Source organism: Phaseolus vulgaris, chromosome 8 (assembly GCF_051622355.1).
Source record: "Phaseolus vulgaris cultivar YP4 chromosome 8, ASM5162235v1, whole genome shotgun sequence".
Taxonomy (NCBI): Eukaryota; Viridiplantae; Streptophyta; class Magnoliopsida; order Fabales; family Fabaceae; genus Phaseolus; species Phaseolus vulgaris.
The window spans coordinates 15,718,622-15,742,121 of record NC_143505.1 but is presented as its reverse complement, the minus strand read 5'-3'; the positions used below and the strand labels follow the sequence as shown (position 1 = coordinate 15,742,121).

Below are 23,500 nucleotides of genomic sequence, written 5' to 3'. Positions count from 1 at the left end.
AAAAATAATAAAATTAGTGCAAATTACAACTATGAATAAGAATTACTTCAAAGTGATGGTTTAGAGTGTTAAAGTATTTGTATATGAAAATTGTTAGTCTCCACTAAAAAACTATCTATCTGACACCATCACTTCCTGACTTATATTTCATTCCATCTCCCACCTTAACTAGATTGTCTACCCTAGCTAGACTGTCTAGCCTTAGACGATCCCCAGATAGCTAACCATATCAGATTGTTTATATTGAATAAATTTGTGTTTTTCATTTATACTCTGGACAGTACCATCATCCATCCATAGAAGAAACTTTACATTTCACACACCCTCCAGACCCACCCCATTTTTATTTATTATTTTCAGGCTTCTTTGTCATAGCATGTTTGTTTCATAGTTTACCAAGGTATTGCATGTCTTGGCCAAACCTTCCAACAATCGTCATCTTTGTGTTACACTATACGAAGGCCATTGGCTTATATTGCAGAGGAGATGGTTGAGGAGATTTGTTGCAGTTGCCACTTCCCTCAAGCTGAATGAGGGACTACTTCTTCTTTCACTTTTATCATACACATTATTTGTTGATTTACATTGAGGACAATGTGTGATTTAAGTGTAAGAGAGGAGAATCATAGTTTAAGATTATTCTTTTGTTGATTTGTTTTGTGTCTTTTGATTTTTATTTTTTTATTTCTTTTTGCTTTTGTTAAAATAAATAAGTTTTTTTAGGATTGTCTAATGACTGACATGTTTTATAATTCTTGCAAATCTTGATTTCTTGATCTTTGTTGTTTGGATTTTCTTAAAAATTGAAAATAAGTTGGTTTGAAAAATTTAGGGTTGAATCTTTTGATAGATTGTCCCCAGTGAGTTTTTGAACCTTAATTGATATATTGTTTAATGTTCCTTTTTAGTGTGTTTTCACTCATATTTGTTTATACTCTAGAACTTAGCTTGATTCTTTATTTTACAACTGTGATTTACGTGCATAAACTGATATGATAGAGACATTCTTTGTTTAAATTAACCCACTAGCTATATTAGTTTATCTTTATGATAATCCATTTGTTAGTCCTTTGGGCCTATAACATTTTTCTTGTTTTTAACCCACATTATAAGTCGAAAACTAAAAAAACATGTTTGTCTCTACCTTAGAAGATAAAGGAGCTTTAAAATTATTTGGGAATAGGTTCTTGAATAAGTGTGGGGGTGTATCTCATTTTCATAGTTTACCTCTCCAGATAAAAAAAAAGATAGAAAAAAAAGGAAAAAACAACAAAAAGAAGAGCTAATAAAGAAAATAAGAGTGAATCGTCTAATACACTGGGTATATTATCTATTGTATGGAAAAAAAATGATATCTTGAAATAAAAAGAGGAGTTGAATTGTCATGATACATACACTTGTTTTTAGACCTATCATCCATTACTCCTTTATTTTTCTATGGTTTTTAAGCTTCTTTTCCTCCATTTTACCTACCTTTACCTTAGCCTTATTACATCCCTTAAAAAGTCTTATTGATCTTTGATTGCATGTTTATCAATTGTTGTGAGTATTAGAGTTTTGCTAAGCATATGATAGTGTTTGTCTGCATGAGTGTTGAGTGGAAATACAAACCTAAACACTTGAGAGCTATAAAGCATCTAGTAAAAGTTTTGTCATTCTTGATTCAACCTTTGAATTTCTATTACTTGCTTGTGCATTTAAATATAGGAATTTCCATTCACATTTTTATTGATTCCTTGATTTCTTGAAATTATATCATGTTTGTCATTACACATTCTTTGAATTTGCTATTTTTTATTTGCATTGTTTTTATTTTTTATTTTCTTTTTAAACCTTAGAGTGTTTTGCCCAGGAATGCAAGAATGCAAAATGATAAGTCTGGGGGTATTAGATGAGCATATATTTATTCACACTTAATAACTTTAATCATAGATTATTGGACTATAATAATAAATAAATTCATTGTTTTAAGGCGGATTCTCCCTGCACCATATAATTTCAAACTAGCACCCAATAGGTTCATATGAAATGACTGTCTTACCCTTAATAAAGTAGAAATTAGGTTAAGTTTAATATGCACTCAACACTCACACTACTGCATGAAATTATTCTTCTAGATTATTGAGATTAGGGTAGAATTCAACATATTTGGAAGTCCATACACACACCAACATTCCTTAAGGCAAAGCAGCAAAGAGTGGCGGCATAGCGAGAAGGACATTTCGTAAATTCTTTGACTTCCGGATATGTATATCCAAAAGTGTTTTTTGTGTTCCAAAAGTGTATATCCGGAGGGGTTCTGGATGGTTATATTCAGAAGGTTTTTTGTGATTTATAGCTTCCAGATATGGATATCCGTATGAGTTCTGGATGAGAAAATATGGAAGATAGTGTTTTCAAGTGGTTTTGAATATGGAAATTCGGAAGTCGGTGTATATGCTTTTTTTTATTTGATGGTATTTTATGATTAGGAACATGGTGAGGACTAAAGGAGGAGAATCTTCTAATATGGATCGTGTGCGACCAACTGCATCTGTGAGAAGAAGGCGTGGTGGTCCTCGTACTTTAGTTCCAAATGAGTACTTTAAAGATTATATTGAACGAGAAGAAGTTGAAATTATGGATACCTTTTTAATGTTGATTTTACTTATATTCTTTAAATTGATTTAGTTTAGGGGGTTTTAATCTATTAAAAGTACCAAAATCATCAAACTGTCAAAGAATAAAAGTTGAGAATGTTTGGCTTCCGGATATGTATATCCGGAAGCATGATAGTGCCTTCTGGATAAAGATATCCGTAGTCAAAGAGTACAATTCCGGATGACAATATTTGTAGGTAAACATGACACTTTTGGATACCAATATCCATAGGCAAAGCTGACACTTCCAAATGTCAATATCCATAGGCAAATATGACTTCTGGATATTGGCATTCGTAAGCAAATATGTGACAAGGGCAAAGTTGGATTTAAAAATTTACGTTTGGTGCATATAAAAAATGATATGGCGCAGGGAAAAATTGTCTTGTTTGAATTAATATTCATATAATTGGGTTTATTTGGGCCTTAACTATTATTTTTGTTAATTTTGTGCTTTTAGAGTAAATGGTCTGAAGGAAGTGTTTACCTCTGGGCCAAATATGCAAATCTCTTCTTTGATTCAAAATAGAAAACAAATTCTGAGGAGAACAAAGAGAAAATAAAATCTACAATATCTTAGAAATAGAATTGGAAGCAAATCTTCTGCAAAATACAAGAATTCTGGAAGGTTGGAAACTTGGAAACTTTTAACAAAATCTAAACTAGAATATTTTTCCAACATCCTTGGAGCAGAAAAGCCTATAAAAAGACACAAGTCTCAAGGAGAAAGGGAGAGCTTTATAGGGTTTTCTTAGTTTCTTTTCTTCTTTGTAATTCTTTTGTGTTTGCCTCCACATGGAAGACTAAACCTTTTTAGTTAATTCCTTTGTAATTTCCCATTGAGTTCTGAGGTTTTGGTCAATAAAAGTTTTATTTTTTAATTCTCTATAGCAATTGTTTTAATATTCTAATCTCCTAGAAAATTGATTTCTGATTTTTGTGAGAGGTTGTACTTGAGCGCATGATTGAGAGTCTTCCTTATCTTAAACTTTGGTTTCTTAGTTAGTTCGCATTGTTCTAATTAATTTCTTGGGCACATGATTCAAGAGAGGGGAGATAAGCATTCACATTGAGTATATGCATGGAACCAAGTGGGTACTGATTAAACCAGTAGACGCATGTTTTACTGTTGAGTTTTAGTTAAATAAGATTGGCACATGTTCAATCTGGTTTAGCTTTGTTGGAGGATTGAGAAAGGATTAATCTTTAGAGAACTTGTGAAAAATTCAATGGTGGAAGAACTTGGTGATCAACCACTTTTGAATTGTTATTTTAATCTTTTTTTATATTTTCTACACAACAATCTTAACCCTTTTTTATTATTATTGTTGTTGCTTGTAGATAGGTTCTAAACACTGATTTTCTGATTTTACTATTGGATTCGTTGGGAGACGATTTGAGGTCATTTGGCCACAATTATATTATCACTTCTCTAGCGTTAGACAAGCCTATGCTGAAATCATTTTAATTTGACAGCAAAACGATAGTTATCAATAGCTGCTTAGATAAAACACGTCCTTTTACTCAAAGAATAAGGTATAACAATAGTGTTAGCTAAAAGACAACATATATTCTAAAAGTTTTGACACAAAGTACAAAAGTACAATGCAGAAGCACTAGGTCATAACTAATATTTTTGTGATGTTTATGAATAAAAGTTTTTCATGCAAATAAACTCTTAACGTCACATTCATGCAAGACTTTCGTACGCACATAAAACTCTCAAATGTTTCATTCTTTAAAGCTTAAAATGCTTAAAAAACATTGTCTTTCAACTTTGTAATAGTGTGTTTTCACTATATATCCTTCACATTTCATATCCACTTTGTTGAGTGCAAAACCTTATAAAAACAAAATTGTATAACTCAAACTTGTTGTCAAATAATACTCGTGTTAGCTCGGATTGACTAGTTGTCAAACAATACTTGTGTTAACTAAGAGTGGTCGAATCGGTAACACAACGATAAGAAAATCTCGATAACTTTTTGAGTGAGAAGTTTTTTTAGAATGTTGGTTTAACACTAACAATGTCTCTAATTCCTTGTATATAATGATTGATCTCGACTAGATATGATACCTTACAAGATCTCTCTAGACCAATAAAATGCAAACTTTATTGTCACTATCATAAAGAATTTGAGAATTTGTTAGCTCTACCAATACCTTAAAAAACACCTTTGAGTTTTTGTAAGATGAAGTAATGGGGCAAGCAACACATGTGCCCAATTGAGCAACTATTGAAAATACCCAACATTGTCACCTAACCTAGTACTATAGAAATGCAATAAGCAATTGAGGTTTCACTCTCACATGCAAGGCCATACACATAATTCAAAAAACTTGCAACGATGTCTAATTATTCAAATGAAATTATGCTAAAGCTACATTTAATACTCATAACACTCCCATAGTAAATTCGTCTAATGGAAAGTAGACATGCAGATTCGTTATAAAACAAAAATAGAAAAGCTCATATGAATAGCCTTTTCATTCATGACAAATATTATTGTTTGAACAACATCTTCAAATGACAACCATTTCATGAGTAGTTAGGCACTCTAAAATGCCCACACTATCAGAAATTGTGTGCAAAATTGAAGAGCATCGATAGTTAGAAAAATATTCTCTTACATGAAGGATCCATCCACCTATAACCCCATTTTATTGGCAAGTCATCCTTATCTTGCTTATAAATTTCTCCTCATCAAAGTTTTTAGATATCTCCTCTATCTCGGTTTAAACTTTGACTAGTGGACACCTCTTGGAATGAGTCAAATGTCTTTGTCCACCTACTATCTTCATCGAAGTTGTATTCACTCATCAAATTCGTATCATCCAACTTCATGCTATTCAAAAACTCCTCAAATCTCAACAATTCCCAAGAGGTTGAAAATAAAGACATTCTTAAAAAGTAAAAATCGACAACAACACAACTATAAAAGTTTCTTGTACACAAAATGTGGTCCCTTCATGATATTGACCTCCATTTATTTACAAGTAAATAGAGTCAATATGCTAACTATGACAACCTCTACCAAGAATTAAATAATTTTCATCTAACATCACATGAGTTCGATCCATCATATTTCATAATGTTGAAATCTTCATGAAATGCGCACAATTATCAATATTGTCCAAAGTTTTAAACTCAACATTTCTTATATCTACTCAATTTTGGGGGCCAATGTACATCAATAATATGATATGATGAAATATCTACTAAATAATCAAAATTTTCTTTCTTCAAAACTTATCGTTGTGGATACCTTTTCCTGCATAAAGGGCTAATGTACGAAGACACCTCAATAATAAAGTGTTAACTTATTTATTGACTATCTTGAATAACGTCAAGTACATTACGAGTAATAAACTATAAAGCATTAACATCTCAATATGTTAATCGACACTTAGATCATTAATAACATTACAAAATATTTAATTGAAAATTAAAGATAATATGAGTTTACTATATAGACTTTTATAAATAAAAATTTATTAAAATAATATAAATCGGTATATAGACTTTTACAAATAAAAATTCATTAAAATAATATAAATAGGTGATAAAAATAATATATACATCATTAATTCATTAAACATTTCTCATTTATTTTTTAACTAATCCGATAGATTATCTTTAGCAATACAAAGAAAATAAATTACACCTCAATTTTAGAAAAATCATCACAACCATTATAAAAATAAAAATAAAGACTACACACATTAATTCTAAATACAAAATTAAAAAAAAAATACACATAAAGTTTTAAGCAAATTACGTTAAAAACATTTTAATATGTTATGATCCACCACATTGCACAACGATATCAATTAAAAAAATAAAATAAAACTATTTTTGATTGAAAGTAAAATAACGAAAAAGACACATTTAAAAAACTTGTTTTATCTAATGCACTTTTTATAGGTAATAAATCAAACTAATAGCGACCATATAATGAGCATTGTGAAGAGTTTGAGTAACATGTAGGAGTTTTCACAAGTGCCTACACAAATTATAACTTTATAAATTATTATTTTATTATAATTTTTTTTTTATATTTATTATTATTATTATTTTAATATAATATTTTATTATAAAAAATAGTTATTAAATGAATGTAAGTAGAATATTGAGTGTAAAAGGATATTAGCATTAAACACATTGAGCACGTTGTTAATTAAATCCATCTACATCAACGCTGCGTTGACTAAAATCCAATCAACGACTACCTGCACCCTTCCAGTGTCTCTTTCCATTCCCTTTCTCCCTCACAACACAAAAACGATGCCGCATTCTTCTTCTTCTTCTTCTCCTCCTTCTTCCGTCTCAACCATTTCCAATCTCCGTCTTCGCGCCCTAATAATTTGGTCCTCCAAGAACTACGCAATCGCCGCATTCGTCTTCCTCCTCCTCTTCTCCCTCACTCTCTTCTCCCACTTAGATTCTCGTTCTCGTTCCCCTTACCCCTCCCATCCACGTTCCTCCCTCGTTCCCTTAACGCTACTCCGTAACGCCAACCGAACGCGCGCGCGTACGTTCCTAACGCCCCCACGCGTCTCCGTTTTTCGCCTTAACTGAATCCCAAATTTCCATCTCTGTGTGTGCAGTTTGCTTGGACGGGAGCGCCCCCGGTTACCATTTCCAAAGCGGGTTCGGATCCGGATCTCGCAATTGGTTGCTCCACATTGAGGTTCTCATATTGCTTTTGTCAAATTCGGTTTGTTTTCCAGAATAGAGAAAAACTGGAAACACACTGCAAGAAAAATTTTTGTGTATGGGAAACAATTCTTGAAGTGAAAAATATGAAGCAAAAAGAAAACAGTTTTTTTATAAATTAAAAATTAGTTTATGCATAAAAATAAGAATTTAGAAAAAAAAACTATGCAAATATTTATTGCTGTGTTAATAAGAATTTAGAAAAAAAAACTATGCAAATATTTATTGCTGTGTTTTTTTTTTCTCTTCTTCAGAAAATTGATCGGTTCCAGATTTATATTTCCGTACTATCATAGCCTTATACAATGTCTGTGTGATACTTAATCTACCTTTATTACCACTTTGTTAAATACAGAAATGTTCTCAAAACACTCCAGCATAAAAATGTAATATAGTTTGGGACTACTATAGTCACTGGACAATCTCTACATGACGTATAATTGAATTTTATTAGCTCTTTATTGATAATTGAAAACTTAGTAATCTGTCGCATATAGAAGTTAGGATGTTTAACCATGTAATAATTCATTTTAAATGCACTCTTTAGTATTTGTTCAATCTGTTGAAAATCCAGAAATATTAAGGGTTTCATTCATTTCTTGTTTAAGAAGTCTTATTCGTGATTTTATAGTTTCTAATGACTTTTAACTGATAATGTAAAGCGTGTTAGAAAGGGTGTGTTACTAGCACTTCTCTCCAAAGTATTATTACCTGGTTTCAATTGTGTGCGCAGGGAAGAGAGTGTAGCTATTGATTATTACCTGGTTTCAATTGTGTGCGCAGGGAGGAGGGTGGTGCAATTCAATAGCTTCATGTACTCAACGAAAATTCACACATTTGGGGTCTTCCAATTATATGGAAAAACTTATTCCTTTTTCAGGAATATTGAGCTCTGACCCCTCTGAAAACCCAGGTTAGATATCTGTAACTGTAACTGTAACTGTAACATGTTTATATCGTTGTTTTAACTTTTAAATTCCACAGGCTGCGTCTGTCTAGAATTTCCAGCAATATCAACGTTTTGAGGTCATGGAAACAGATGCAACTTGCAATTTAAACCTTTGGCTTATGTACTGTCAAAGTAGCACTTAGCTGCTTCTATCACACGTTGATACTTGTCTTGTCAGCAATATCTTGCTATCTTTCTCTCTTTCTTTACCCTAATTCTGTAGGAATTTAAAATTTGTTGAGGAGTTTAACTTCAATGCCTCGATTTATGACATTTTCCTATTATCATCCAATTATCTGATGCTGCATTCTCATCATTGAATGATATGGTGACATATTTAGAGACAGAGTAAGACATCATTGTTCTAATTTGCGCATTTTGGTACTCTGGGTTCTGTTGATTATGTCATTAGACAGATTGTGGAATAGATTATACTGTTGTAATATTCATGATTGATTGTATTGGTGACATTTTCCCTCAAATTTGAATAAGTACATATCCAGCTCACCCTTGGATATGCATATGTGGCCGCTGTGTAGATTTTACTGCTTGAAAGTGTAGAGTGTGTGTTTGTATGTTGGTAAAATAGATAGATGCGATCTGATATATTGAGTAAGTGATGTTACTTCATATTGAATAAGTGATGTGTCAAACTTATTCAGATTTCTTTAACTGGAACAAGGTGAAGATACGCTATTGTGATGGTGCATCTTTTGCTGGTCACCCGGAGAGCGAGGTTAGGATTGATTTTACATTTGATACCGGTTGTTGGTAACCTTTATATATTTGGGTTTATGTGGATGTATTTTTTAAACATATTTTATACAGCAGAGAGGAAGTGATTTGTTGTTCAGAGGCCAGGTCATATGGGAAGCTATTATGGATGAACTCTTATCAATTGGCCTATCCAAAGCAAAGCAGGTTATACTTTCATAACAACAAAATTCCAACATATCTTTTAAAATTTTCTGAGCTTGTTTCAAACAAATAGGCTTATCAAAATGGATATAATACCTGGTTGTCAGTCTTCTACTCAATTTTATCACTTGTACTGTAAGAATTGAATGAATGGACCAATGCGGTTGATATTCTGTTTGTTCTGCACTTATTATCCTCATGTGATGCATAGTGAAAGTCATATTATGTAATTATTCTCATAGAACAGGGTCAGAAATAGATGAAGGAATATAGAAAAATAATGAAGATTTTATTGATTGAATTCTGTTCTCTAGATCTTGGTCAGAGAGATCACAAGTTTGAGATAGAAGAGTGTCAATGTTCAGAAAGAACTTATCACCCAACTCACTGCTCTCAATAATCCTCCAGAAAGATGATTTTTCTCCTCCCTATCTCTTATTTTGAAGGGTAATGATACATTGACAACTCACATCTTTCATACAACTCCCAATACTATTATTTTAATACTTTTTCATATCATTTAATTTCAAACTTACCCTTTATTATATATATTTATTTCTAAACTCATCACATCAAGAGTTGTATACAACTTTAAGGGTTGTCAAAGTATCATTTTCCTATTTTTAAAGCCTTCTCAACTAACTGGCAGTAATTGACAGCACGACTAATCATTTCTACATCCAAACTGCCATTGCTGTTATCATTGCTGCCAGCACAACAGCAGCATTGACTAACTACCTTAATTCCATGCACTCTAATAGAACTGGATCAGATGCTACCCAGACTGTCCACCTAGCAATTTTCCCAAATAATTCTGATATCCCGGATTTTGAGCTTCCCTGCCTTTATTGACAACCTTTAGCATAGTTAGTTAACTAACCACTGTAGAATTACCTAGTTGGCTATCTAACTGTAACATTCTGTCACAACTCATAAGGAAAATTGCTTTTGAGGAATTTCTATTTGGCCTACCCTATTCCTTCTTCTATAAATTTCTTTAATTGGAGGTTGACAATCACACTCCTTTCTAGTAGTATACGTCCTTTTAATTGGGGGTCTGCAATCATAAATGTAAAAGATATATGATTTGATTTTAGTGATTAGGGAAATATGTACAGGCTGATAATTAGGTATATTCTCCATTAATAGCCATTATTAGGTTTTCCAATATTATGCTTTGAATGATCATAAATAAAGAATTTACATGTGTGATTAAACACCCAATTCATATGGTGCTGTTTGTGCGTCCTGTTCAAGCAGCCACCATGATTCCATTCACCACCCTCGAGCCCTCTTTTCTCCAAAAACCATCAAAGTTGTCTCCTAACAACCACCATTGTGCAAGAATCACTGCCTAACTCCGTCACACACACCTCCAATCTTTGACATGTTTGTTGCACGTGCCACCCTCAAATTAGTGTGTGATTGTCCCAACCTCCGACGATCTCCTTGCCATGCTTCTCCTTCTTCGATGAACCACTTTTGGGCTTTGTTTGGCCCAATTTGACTCCATGGCTTCATTTGATTGGCTTTCTCTCATTCTCTTGTGACTTTCACCATCGTATCAATGATCCCATGCGAAAAACTCAAAGGGACAGCAAATTACAGCACTTGGGCTGCTGCTGTCCAGTCATGTTTTCAGGGCCAAGGTACGACTCGTCATTTGTCAACTTTGACCTCCGTTGTTTCCAACATTGAGCAACCTCGTTGGAAGCAAATTGATGCCTCTTTATGTATCATCCTCTAGTTCTCTCTTGCCCCCAATTTTCTATCACATTACCAAACATTTACAACTTGCTATGATGTATGGCAAAGCCCAAGAAAATTTATTCAGACGGTGTTGATCATTTCTACAATGTACTCACCAACTTGATGAACATCAAGTTAGAGAACACAAACATGAAAACATATCTTGGAAAGCTTGATTGCCCGATTGCAAAATTTTCTACTTCTACGGCCTTCACTACTGGTGTAGAGACTTTCTAGAAACAACACAATCAATTTTTCATGGTACTTTCTCACTTCTCTCATCATGGTGGTCACAATGGGGGACGTTGTGGAGGATGTGGTGGTGGTCATGGAAGTTCCCATTGCAACTATTGCAATTGTTGGGTCATGTTGAAGAAGGATATCTCACCAAAGCTATTAAACCGTCTCAACTAGCAAATGTGGCCCAAGCCACCACTCCTACTTTAGATATCACAATTTGTGTTGTTGAGTATCATGAACTTCTCAAGCTTCAAGCAACCAACCAACTTACGTCATTTGTTTCAACTCTAACACATTCTGGATATTCTATAGCTTTTGTTTCTTAGTCTTCCTCTCTTGGACCTTGGATACTTGATTCCAATATCTTAGATCATATGACTAGTAACCAATCTCTTTTTTCTTTTCTCCTTGACCCTTCTCAACTCCTTGCTTTCTGTTACTCTTGCTCTTAGATTAAAGTTCGAGGCATTGGATGAACCCATCCTCTTCCTAAACTTTCTTTAAACTTTGTCTTATTTATCCATGAGTTTCCTTTTAATCTATTCTCTTATAGAAAACTAACTCACTCTTGATTATTCTTTCTTGTTTGTTAATAATTTTGTTCTTGTATAGGATTGAAGCAGTGGATTGATGATTGGAGGACATGAGTCCAGGACTCTTTTGCCTTATCCCTATCGTACACCAACAACGCCTTAAACACTTGAGTTTGGGAAAATTGTGTCTACTTGTTCCTAGTTTTTCTACCATTAAGTCCTTTTAGTGTGAGTTATGTGAACTAAGTAAACATACTTGTACTCGTTATGGTCCTCACATCAATAAGCATGATGCATCCTCGTTTGCTTTTGTTTACTCTAATATTTGGGGCTCTAGTCACGTTTGTTCAACATTAGGATGTTTTTATTTTTCCACTTTAATAGACAATTTCTTGTACTTGGGTTTTCCAATGAAGAATCATTATTAAGTTTTCTCCAGTTCTCCAAGGTTTTTTTGTTGAAATTGAAACTCAGTTTGGCTACAAAATTAAAATTCTATGAATTGATAATACAAGAGAGTATTTGTCTTCCCAATTTCAATCTTGTCTAAACTCGAGATTCTTCATAAAACATCATGTGCTCGCACACTACAACAAAATGATATCGTTGAGTGCAAAAACCCGCCACTTCGTGGAAACAACTTGTACTCTTCTTCTTCACTTTAATGTTCCTTTATGCCTTTTGGGGATGTTCTTATTGCATGTCTTCTAATTATACTCATACCTTTTTCCATTCTCAACAATCAAATTCCATATTCCATATTAAACCCCAAAAAGGAACTTTATTTTGTCTATATATGTTTAGGAACACATGTTTTGTTCATGATCTCACTCCAGGTATTTCTCTTATAAATTCATAAAATGTATTTTTTTGGGTAGCTTCCAACTCTAGAAAGGTTGTCATGTTTCTCTCCTCAACTACAATTTTATCTAGTCTCTACTGAGGTTCCAACTTCTCTTCCATCAATGTCACCTTCATAGTTGAACCTCCCATTGCACTTCATAAAGGTATTTGTTTCACTCATAATCCTAACCCTTTATATGCCTTTGCTCAACATTGTGATTGTTTATTTCTTTCCTGTTTTTCTTTTACTCTTCTTTGGACTTTGTGTCTATTCCTAAGTTTACAAGTGATGATTCGATCTTAGTAATTAGGGAATTATGTATTGGTGATAATCACGAATATTCTCCATTATTAGCCAATATTAAGTTTCCTTATATTATACTTTGAATGATTATAAGTAAAAAGTTTAAATGTGTGATTAAACACACAATTCACAACAATGCAAAACTCTTCAATAATCTTTTTGTTAGTTTATATTTGTTAGATATTATGAGATATTATAGATATTGTTAGATATTTTTATATATTTAATGGGCTTAGCCTATATGTTTCTTTTTCTATATAAACATAACCTGTTCAATATATACAAGGGATTTATCCTATTTTTTCTTTTCTATTATTTTAAATTTGGTATCAGAGCTATTTAGAGTCTATCCTAGCGAGAATTTGTTGGGCTTATCAGGTTACTCGCTATCCGGTCGCTACAAGACCACCGATAAATATATAGTCTCATGCACGAGTTGACAGGTCTCAGCGTGGGGGGTGTTGGAGATCCCACATTGACTAGATATAAGGACATTTCATATAAGTGGGTTTAAACCTCACCTTATAAGCTAATTTTATAATGTTGAGTTAGGCTTAAAGTCCGCTTCTTAATATTAAAATAAAATAAAAGAAAAGTAGGATAAATCCTTGTGTATATTGAACACACAAGGTTATGTTTAATTAGAAAAAGAAACATACAAAAAATATGGATTATATAGATAGAAATATCTAACAATATCTATAATATGGGTAATATCTCATAATATCTAACACTCCCCCTCAAGCTGGTGCATATAAACTTGTTACAAAATAATCAATCCTAGACCCACGTAAGGATTTAGTAAAATTATCTGCTAATTGATCATTTTGAATTAACAAACTCAATCTTGATATCTCTTGATACAATCTTTTTCCAAATAAAATGACAATCAATCTCAATATGTTTGGTCCTTTCATGAAAAAAATGGATTTGAGCTAGTATGAAGAGCAACCTAATTATCACATATAAGTGTCATTTGAGTGACCTCTCCAAATTGCAATTATTTAAGTATCTGTTTAAGCCAAATAAGCAACACTTTGTTTCTTGCTCTTCCAAGAGATCAAGTTATCATCAATGGATCCGGAAGTTGATCTTCTATCAGATGGAGATTCTGCCCAATTAACATTTGAATCACAAACAACTTTAGTATGGTTATTGGAATCATATAACAAACATTTTCCAAGAGAGCCTTTAATGTACTTCAGTATACGAAGGATTGCATTCCAATGGTGTTCACATGGGGAAATAAGAAATTGGCTCACCGCACTAACTGCAAAAGAAATATCAGGACATTAACAATAAGATAACTTTTCAGGATCTGATAGAGGTTCCCCTAATTGGGTAGAAGTTTGACATTGGGATCCATGGATGTATCAACAAATTTTGAATTCATCAACCCCGTTTCCTCCAAAATATCCAATGCATATTTTCTTTGAGAGATAACAATACCAATATTGGATTGTGCTACCTTAATCCCCAAGAAATATCTAAGTTTGTCAAGATCTTTAGTCTGAAAGTGTTGACAAAGGTGTTGTTTTACCTATGACATGCCATGATGATCACTACATGTAAGAACAATGTCATCAACATATGCTACGAGATAGATACACCCAAGGTTATCAAACTCTAGGGTTAACTCGTAAACCCTTACGAGTTTAAGAGTCAAGTGAAGGTTGCCGAGTCGACTCGGGAGCAAACTCGTTTTTGAGTAAACTCGGAGTTGACTCGGCCAAACTCGCGAGTCTAAGGCCGAGTCACCGAGTTGCAAAAAAAAACCCAAAATGGTGCATTCCATTGTGATTAGGAGACTGCTTGAGGCCATACAAGGATTTACGACATACAAATCCAGAAGACTCCCCTTGAGCAACAAAATCGGGAGGTTGCTCCATATAAATTTCTTCTCGTAAGGTTTCCCTATATCATACTTTGAATGATTATAAATAAAAAGTTTACATGTGTGATTAAACACACAATTCACAACAATGAAAAAACTCTTTAATAATCTTTTTGTTATTAGTTTATATTGAAGAACTTCTCTTTATTCTAATTATTGCTTGAGTTGATTAACATAAGAAAGTGGTTGTCCTTTATTGTAAATGAACTTCAGTAATAAGCAAAAATATTTTCCATTTTTCTCTTAAATGAACTTGTGCAATAAGAATAGACGGTAACATTATGGATTAAATTAAAGCTTTGCTTTTCAATTTGAACAGTGCAGTTTCAAGTGTGAAAGGAATTACTATGTTGATTCTTGTCTTTTGACATGAATTTAATTCTAAATAGATATTATTATCTCACTCTAAACTCCAGATTATATGCTTTTGATGTATTGCACTGTTTATGAATTATGATGCATTAGCCTTGATTTAAAACTTGTTTGCATTTTTATGATAGATAATACTACTTCTGTAGGCATTGCTCTCAGGATGCTCTGCTGGAGGGTTAGCAGCTCTTATACACTGTGACAACTTCCGTCAAGTACTTCCAAAAGAAGCAACTGTTAAGTGCCTTTCTGATGCAGGCTTCTTTCTAGATGAGTAGGTTTCTCTCAACCATATATATATACCTTCTTGTGCCATAATAATCTCTAGTAAATGTAAACTGAAAATTGCCGAAACTCCTTTTTATTTTATCACACTATGGGTGATCCCCGGACGATACTTCTTGACCAAAAAAAAGTTGTGAATGGTAATGGACCAGAGTTTCATTAACTGTTATTGGGATTTGAAAAACCATGCTACTGATAAATTGAGTTCTAATTACCTGTACATGGCGTGCTCACCATCTCGTTTTACCAAGTAAAATGTATAACCTTTATTACATAAATTTCAGGAAGGATATTAGTGGAAACAGTACAATGAGATATTTCTATCATGATGTTGCCCAGCTTCAGGTGTGGTTGCTTATATTGTTATAGCAATATTTCTTTTAGGAACTACAATTATACTTATCTGTTAAGTATATTAGTATAAATAAAGAAAAGTGCAATGTGATTTTTTCTCTTAATTATGTAATAATCGTATATCATGTTGTCAGGGTCTTGCAAAAAGTTTGCACAAAGATTGCATTGCTAAAATGGAACCATATAAGGCAGGTTTTTTAGTTTCGTATTATACTTTGTTGCCTCATCCTTTGGTATAATCTGTAACTGTAAAATTTGATTAGTTGGTCATATATTTCAACTAAAGAACAACCAACTGTATATTTGTAATGCAGTGTCTCTTTCCGCAAGAAATTGTTAAAAACATAAAGACTCCACTGTTCCTTGTTCATCCAGCTTATGATTTCTGGCAGGTAAGCTCCCTTAGCATGCGTGTTTCATTGTTAACATTTTTTAAATAAATTTCTCAGACATTTGATACAAATTAAAGTGTATTTAGATACGCAATATTTTGGTACCTCAAGGATCAGATCCCCTTGGTCACTGGCAAAGCTGCAGGCTGAACATTCGCAACTGTAATGCTAATATGATTGATAAACTTGATAGTAAGTAAACACTATCACTACCATATAGTTTCTGGATATTTTGTTGAAGTCTTGGTTTATTAATTTCTGTAGGCCTTCAACTGGATTAGATTTGGAATAGCACAGATGTTGATTAATGATATTCTAACCTGGAACCTAAATATAGTAGCCACTCCGAGGCATGGATAACTTGGGAAATTATGATTGTCAGGTTACCGTGGCTCTTTGCTGAAGACTGTGAATGAATTCCAACAACGAAAGGACATTGGAATGTTTATAAATTCCTGCTTTATCCATTGCCAGACTGAGATGGAAGCAACGTGGCATTCACCCAACTCTCCTAAAATAAATGATAAGGTAATCATAGTTTTGGAACCTTACATTGTAGATAATATAAGTTTTATAAGTACTTTTGTTCATTTTTCCCGTGATGATGTCCAAGAAATTCGATAACATACTTTTGATCATTCAGTCGGTGAAAGGAGATTTGAGGGTTTCAATGAACATTGCTAGCATTTTTATCATACAGGGGAGACTTTACCTGGGTACACCTCCCCTAGCCGCATAGTATAACTTTGAACATTTCTCCATCCTTTTATAATATTCTGTAATTCAACCTATCAAGGGCAATGTCAATATTGTACTTATATTGTTTCAAGAAGTCATCCGCTAGTCTTTCCAAGAATGGATGCAAGTCCTCTCGAGATGCTTGTATGAACTAAAGGTATATATGGTAAAACTATATTGAAAAAAACTGTAGCAATAATGTCATGAATATGTGATGCTATTTTCTGCAATAAATTATTAAATGATTCTTTGGACAAAACATACATATTGAATCCTTTAGCTAGTGTATTAATCTCGAGAGGGCCTTTTTACAACATTTAAAAGCGTTATGAAGGTCTATAACATCAAATAAGCCATAACTACTTCCTTGCAAGACTCACAACTATCTTCCAACATTTTTTAAACTCTCTCCTGGATTGGATTTTTTTTTATTGTATAATTAGGTTGGAAATCTCTAGCTACTTTGGGAGAATGAAAATGCTATGGTAAGATTGTAGTGGCATGAAGAGTTGATGGATTTCCTTGGGTGTTTTAAGGCCTTGTGTCTGAGCAGTGTTTTGTGAATGAAGCACATTAGATACAAAAATTTCTTGGAAGGAGATGGGAGGTTGTGTAGTTGGATGATAGCAATCTGGAGAGGATCTAATGGGGTTAGTAGGTGGACCTTGAGACTTGGTCTAAATTGTATGATGTGGATCAGAGGTTGATGGTGGGTTAGGGCTTGTTTGAATGAACTTTTCTATAAATACTTTTAAGAGAAAAAATATGAAGAAAAAAGGAAATAAGTTTCTCCATAAGTTATTTTGTAAAAAATTCTAATATTAGTTTATCTAAAGTGAAAATTTTAATGCATGCATAAGTTAGTTTTAGTTTATTGAGAGTTTCTTTAGTTCTTTTCTTCTTATTTTCTTTCCTAAAAGTACTTACAGAAAAGTTTACTGAAAATTTAAGCACTCAACTGCTAATGGAGATGTATAGCCAAGAGGAAGGTCATACAATGAGAAATTTGCTTTTGACAGTTAACACTAATTTAGAATCAGAAAATGGTACTGATATTTTAAGTGCCAAACTTAATTAGCTACTCCTTCGGACTAGCTTCTTTATCCACATCTGTTCATTAAAATGTGAAGATCCTTACTTATTTAATAGTCAACACTAGATTCGGGTGTTGATGCAGTGAATATAGTGCATTTAACACTATACTTGAGACAAACAATGCATTACTTCTGGATAATGGCTTAGCAGTTAGCATTAGCACATATAATCTGTTGTCGTTGATCCGTATTGGGGATTTGACAACTTTTATGTTAATTGTCGTCAGAGTCTAACAAATTTTTCCTTTTTTGCCTAGGCCTGGGATCAGTCACCGGACCATAGGCAAAGTAACATAATGTTTTAAAATAAAAAGTGAAGTAGTAAAATAACTAAAACTTAATTTCACATTTTTTGTTTATTTTTATAAGCATTATATAGTTATTTTATCTAAAATTGAAAGATGTGTCCTCTCCTCCCCTTTCCCTCTAAAATCACCCTTCTGTACATTAAAAAAACTTAAGCAAACTATCCTAGTATGGTTTACTTTACATTGTACTAGTTTTTGTCATACTATTCCTTTTGCTACTACTCTTCACTGTTGTTGCCCCCTGGAACAGACAATTGCTGAATCTGTTGGTGATTGGTACTTTGATCGAAAAGCTGTAAAGAGTATTGACTGCTCTTCATTTCCGTGCAATCCCACTTGCCACAATATGGATTTCACTTGAATACAGAACAAAAATGGGGCTCCATTTTTAATGCCACATTTATCTCGGATCTTCATTGCTTGAAGTTCATGAAGAAATATACTCCCATTTATGCTCATTGCTTGAATTTTGCTATTTGATTGCTTGAGAGGTGCTGGGGAGTTAATCTTATACGTGTTCTACAGTCTACAGACATTATGCCATGCAGCATGAAGTTTCCCCTTGACCAAGTAATTCCTCTCCTTCGTTGTTATATAACCATTGTATCATTTTTTGTCAGTATCTTTCAGTTTGTAAAATTTTTTATTGGTTCCTAATGCAGCACACTAGATTTTTGTGAATTAAAATAATGATGCACTATTACTGTTATTATTATCATCTGTAATGTACTTGTTGGATCAAATTTTTTTGGAATGCCTTAATTCTAACCGGAGTGTTTTAGTTAGGTGTCTTTTCTCCTCAGATTGCCACTTTCGTTAACAATGACGTAATGACTCTTCCTTTTTGGGGGCAATAAAACTAAATTCTTTCATCTAACAAAAAATATTCAGGAAGGATTGATAAAATTGCTGGCAATCTGATGGATCAGTAAAGTTTGAGAATTTGGTAGAGACCATTGTACATTGGGCTTCTTCTTCCTGCACCCCTACATTTTTCTTCCTGCACCCCACAATTTTCTAAATCCCGAAACTGGCCTTAATCTTTTATTTGAAAAAGGACACCGTGGTTACCGGAAATAGGAATCTGGGAGTGTGCTACGGATTCATCAATCCGGAACTGAATATTTTTTTTTTCAGATGAGGGGGTGTTCTGGAAGCAATTTTTGCACAAATTATTGATTTCCGAATTGCTGAATCCGGAAGCCTAATTCTGTTATGGATTCGTGGATCTGGAATGCTTTTTTTAATTACGGATTTCTAAATCCGAAATGTATATTTCTGTTACGGTTGGAGGATCCAAAATGCTTTTTTTTTTAATGATGGATTTTTGAATGTGAAATGTATATTTTGAATTACGGATTGGTGGATTCGAAATTTTACCGGAAGTGTCAATCCGAAATTTTTCCGGATTCCATAATCCATAATGCAAAAACATAAATACAGTTCAAGTGCATTTTAGGGTTTTTAAAAAATAATTGGGACAATTTGATCTTTGAATAACATTGTGGGGGTGCAGGAAGAAAATTGTAGGGGTGCAGGGAGAAACTGCCTGTACATTGTTGCAGAACCCATCATATACTCTCTTTTTTTTTTCATTTTTGTTCAGTTAAAAACAAGTATAAATTTATGGGCTCTATACTTATGCATCAGTGAAGAAAATAAAGATGTATATTCACTCTCATGTATCTATTATTGCTTATTTAAATATTATTATTTGATTTTTTTCCCTTGTATGTTAATAAAAGTAACAATTTAAATAACTATAAAATTTAAATAAGAGTGGTAAAAGAAATCTTAGAGATAAGAGACATTCCCGAAAACATCCTCAACGAGTCAGCACACAACTATGCACGCAAAGAGGTGGCATATTTTTACAGTCTATTTTGTTCAAGAATATAATTATAAAATTGTACATGCGTACTGTGAAAGGCTCTTATGCTCTGATTACTTGAGCAGAAGTAGAGAAGATGGAGATGAGGAGAAAGGAGGTATAGAAATGGAAAGGATGACCAAAAAAGCAAGGAGTAAGAATATATAGTTAGAATGTCATTGTTATACTAGAGGAAGAAAATTGAATATGGCTTATATTACAATATATGATCAAGAGTTTATTATTTAAACTCAACATATCAAGTATATTATTGGTTACTGTAAGAAATAAAAATATTTAACTACATTCATTAACTTAAATATAATGAATGGGTCAGGCTGTGTATTCAGCCACAAATTTGACTTGGACGTTTAAAAATCTCAAGTCTATTCATATAAGTTAGTATAATTTTACAATGTGTTTAGATCACAGTTAAATTAATAATTGAAATTCACTCAATAAATAATTAAAGTTAATTCAATTATAATACAAGTAGTAAAAACTAGAATGACACACATAGAAAAAAGTAATAGGAAGAGTGCTTCTAAAAAAATGTCAATTCATGCCACCAAATCCAACATTTTGCAAAACATTAACAGCAGTACGATCTGGAACAAACCATAGTAAGTTTATAAGGAATAACTAATATTAGTTTTCTTTTTAAAGTAATTGGACAAACCTATTCAACTAATCTTTGACTCTCCAATTTGGATAAAGGTGATTTGAAGGATTTGTTAGATAGGGATGCTTTAATATGCCTTATTAATTTTAAGTGCTAAATAGGTTAATAATCTCCTAGATTCAACTTATTAATCCACCTAGATAGGACACTTAAGGTATGCTAAACTGGGATTATCTCATTTTTGCCTACCCACCAGAAATTATAGTTGTTTCCACTTTGCATCCTCTCATAGTAAGGATCAAATTCAACTTATTAGGTAGAGGAAGATGACCTTGGGTGGTGTTGTAAGTCAACACTATGGTCATCTCTAAAAAAGATCTAAGTTTGAGTGCTTAAGTCTCTCTTGTTATTTTTTATTTACTTATTTAAGCACTCTAATTAGAAATTATCTTTCCAATGCACTATTCCTCCGTGGGTTCTTAAATATACCCCCACAAAATCATTTTCATATTTACATTTCATCAATAATTTATGTATTTTATTCATTGTGTTCTCAAACGACTTAATTTTTTTTATGTGCAATTAAAATTATTCTATCCCAGGACTCTCAAAACTGTAAGTGCACAAGTTCTAGTATAAGAAGAAATACTTGTGTAAGATCTTGTGCAACCGTGAATATAAAGAAATGACTATTCAGTAAAATAGTGTGTAAAAACTCGTATTGTTGTAGTGTTCTTTCTTTAAGATACCTTCGTAACAACACATAATTGAAGTGCACCGTAAAATATAGAAAAATAATATTTTTTGACAATCTTTATGAAATATAGAATCATTTGACAATCTTATTATAACAATATAGTAATGTGGATAAAATATTGATATATATATGTCACATGAGCAATTATAAAAAATATACCTTAAAATTGAATTCACGAAAAGAAAAGTGATATGGTCCATCATGCAGAAAGTATTAGAAGCTCAATATAAAAAAAGAAAGAACATATAAGGTTTTCTTACATACATGGGTGTGAGATTAGTCATGCAAAGGCATTAACGATCTTCATTTATGAAAGAATAGAACACCCAACACACATAATGCTTTAAATGGAGATTGATGTTAGGAAAAAGGACTAGAAGAACCCCTGCTGCCTTACGTCAACCCAATCACAATCCTATTGAATCATTTGATAGAAAAATAAACAGAACATTTTACTTTCTTCTAAATCTAATGTAACTAAAGAATGTTCAATACACAAATAACTCAAAGATAACAAGGAATAGAAAAGGTATTATGGTTGATCGTTGATCAAATATTTGGGTCTAAAAAATTTGATAACAATAACTCTACTATTTGGTCGTCTCAGGTCCCGATCCAAGTACTTAAACGTATCTTTTTTAATCCACTTAGTTTAAAGTCCAAATAGATAAAGCTTGGTCCAAATAATAGCAGGTCCAATGGTCCCAGAAGAGGTCGGTCTTGAAACAACTGAAGATATAACTGAATAAGTTATATTTATTTAACAAGAGTTCAACGAATATAAACCATCAGAGATGATACTCTGTTTATCAACATCCCTAAAATAAAGGGGATAACAAATTATTTTGTGGTTACTAACTCCTGAATGAGGATCTACGAGTGTTATAAAAGGGCCTTAAGACCTCGAAAAAAGGTAAGTGTCATTCCATACACTACACACTAAACTCATATTTTTATGCTCTCAGTGACTTGATCGTTGAAGTCTTGTCAACAGGTGGAGCTTCCCTCATTGTGATTTTCAAGCATCACAAATCGACAGTATTGAAAGGCTGACCCGAAGTCAACCACCAAGACCTGACCCAAATTTGTTGGCAAGAACATTTGGCGCCCACCATGGGGCTGGTAAAATTGATCCCACTAAATACCAACCCACAAATCTCACACAATCAGGCGATATGAGGAACACGAGGCAAGGAACCCAGATGCCGACGAAGATGAGACTCCCGCTTTACAACAAACCATGGAGACAATGAGGGCTCTCCAACAAGCCAATGAGGAGTATCGTCGGGAGTAGGAACACCTACGTGAAGAAGCTCAAGCTGAGCAAGAGCGTCTTTAGGAAGAAGCCCGAGTTGAGCAAGCACATCAAAGGGAAGAGGCTCGAATCGAACAAGAACGCCAGCGAGAGGAAACCCAACCTAATCAAGAGCGCCTCATGGGGGAAGTGGAAGCTTCCCGAAAAAATGATGGAAGAAACCGCTCGGGTAAATGAGGAGTTGTAGAAAACCAATGAAGAACTGCGTAGAGCTATGCATAAGCAGGAACAACGTAATGTTTAAGCACGTTCTCCAGACATGTCCTCAAGAGACAACCCCCAACCTTTTTCGCAGCAGATCATGGTGGAGTCATCCCGCCTCACTTCATCACGCCAGAGATAACCCCTTTCTCTGGTAGAAGAACCTGTGAGTCATCTAAAGGCATTTAGAGCTCAGATGATCATCTTGGGCGGGTCGGATGTCGTTCGTTGCAAAATGCTCATGGGGACGTTTACGGGAATGACCCTCCAGTGGTTCATCGAAGTCTCAGACGTGTGCATAACATCTTTTCAACAGTTCTCAAGGATTTTAAAGGAGCATTTTTTGGCTAACAAAGTTTATCCTCCTCGGCTACCTGACCTTTCAGGGATTCGCTTATTAGCTTCTAGG

General features: G+C 33.4%; 1 protein-coding gene across 11 annotated transcripts; it reads left to right on the top strand.

The window, feature by feature from the left end:
* The first annotated feature begins 6,818 nt into the window (after positions 1-6,818).
* LOC137824241 (pectin acetylesterase 5) lies at positions 6,819-19,094 on the top strand. 11 transcript variants are annotated; one of them, XM_090293984.1, is made up of 13 exons: positions 6,930-7,171; positions 7,248-7,330; positions 8,140-8,269; positions 8,341-8,382; positions 8,968-9,041; positions 9,137-9,226; positions 15,305-15,429; positions 15,725-15,785; positions 15,929-15,982; positions 16,109-16,186; positions 16,273-16,378; positions 16,569-16,714; positions 18,577-19,094. In XM_090293984.1, exons 6-13 carry the CDS (start codon positions 9,185-9,187, stop codon positions 18,685-18,687), a joined length of 723 nt encoding a protein of 240 aa, XP_090150110.1. In that variant the 5' UTR covers positions 6,930-7,171; positions 7,248-7,330; positions 8,140-8,269; positions 8,341-8,382; positions 8,968-9,041; positions 9,137-9,184; the 3' UTR covers positions 18,688-19,094. The 11 variants fall into 11 exon arrangements, 6 of the variants coding, with proteins under 6 accessions (XP_068485884.1, XP_068485882.1, XP_090150111.1 ...); XR_016514894.1 differs by lacking the exon at positions 8,341-8,382 and having other exon boundaries at positions 6,819-7,171; positions 16,451-16,714; XR_016514897.1 differs by lacking the exon at positions 8,341-8,382 and having other exon boundaries at positions 6,819-7,171; positions 16,264-16,378.
* Positions 19,095-23,500: the final 4,406 nt, after the last annotated feature.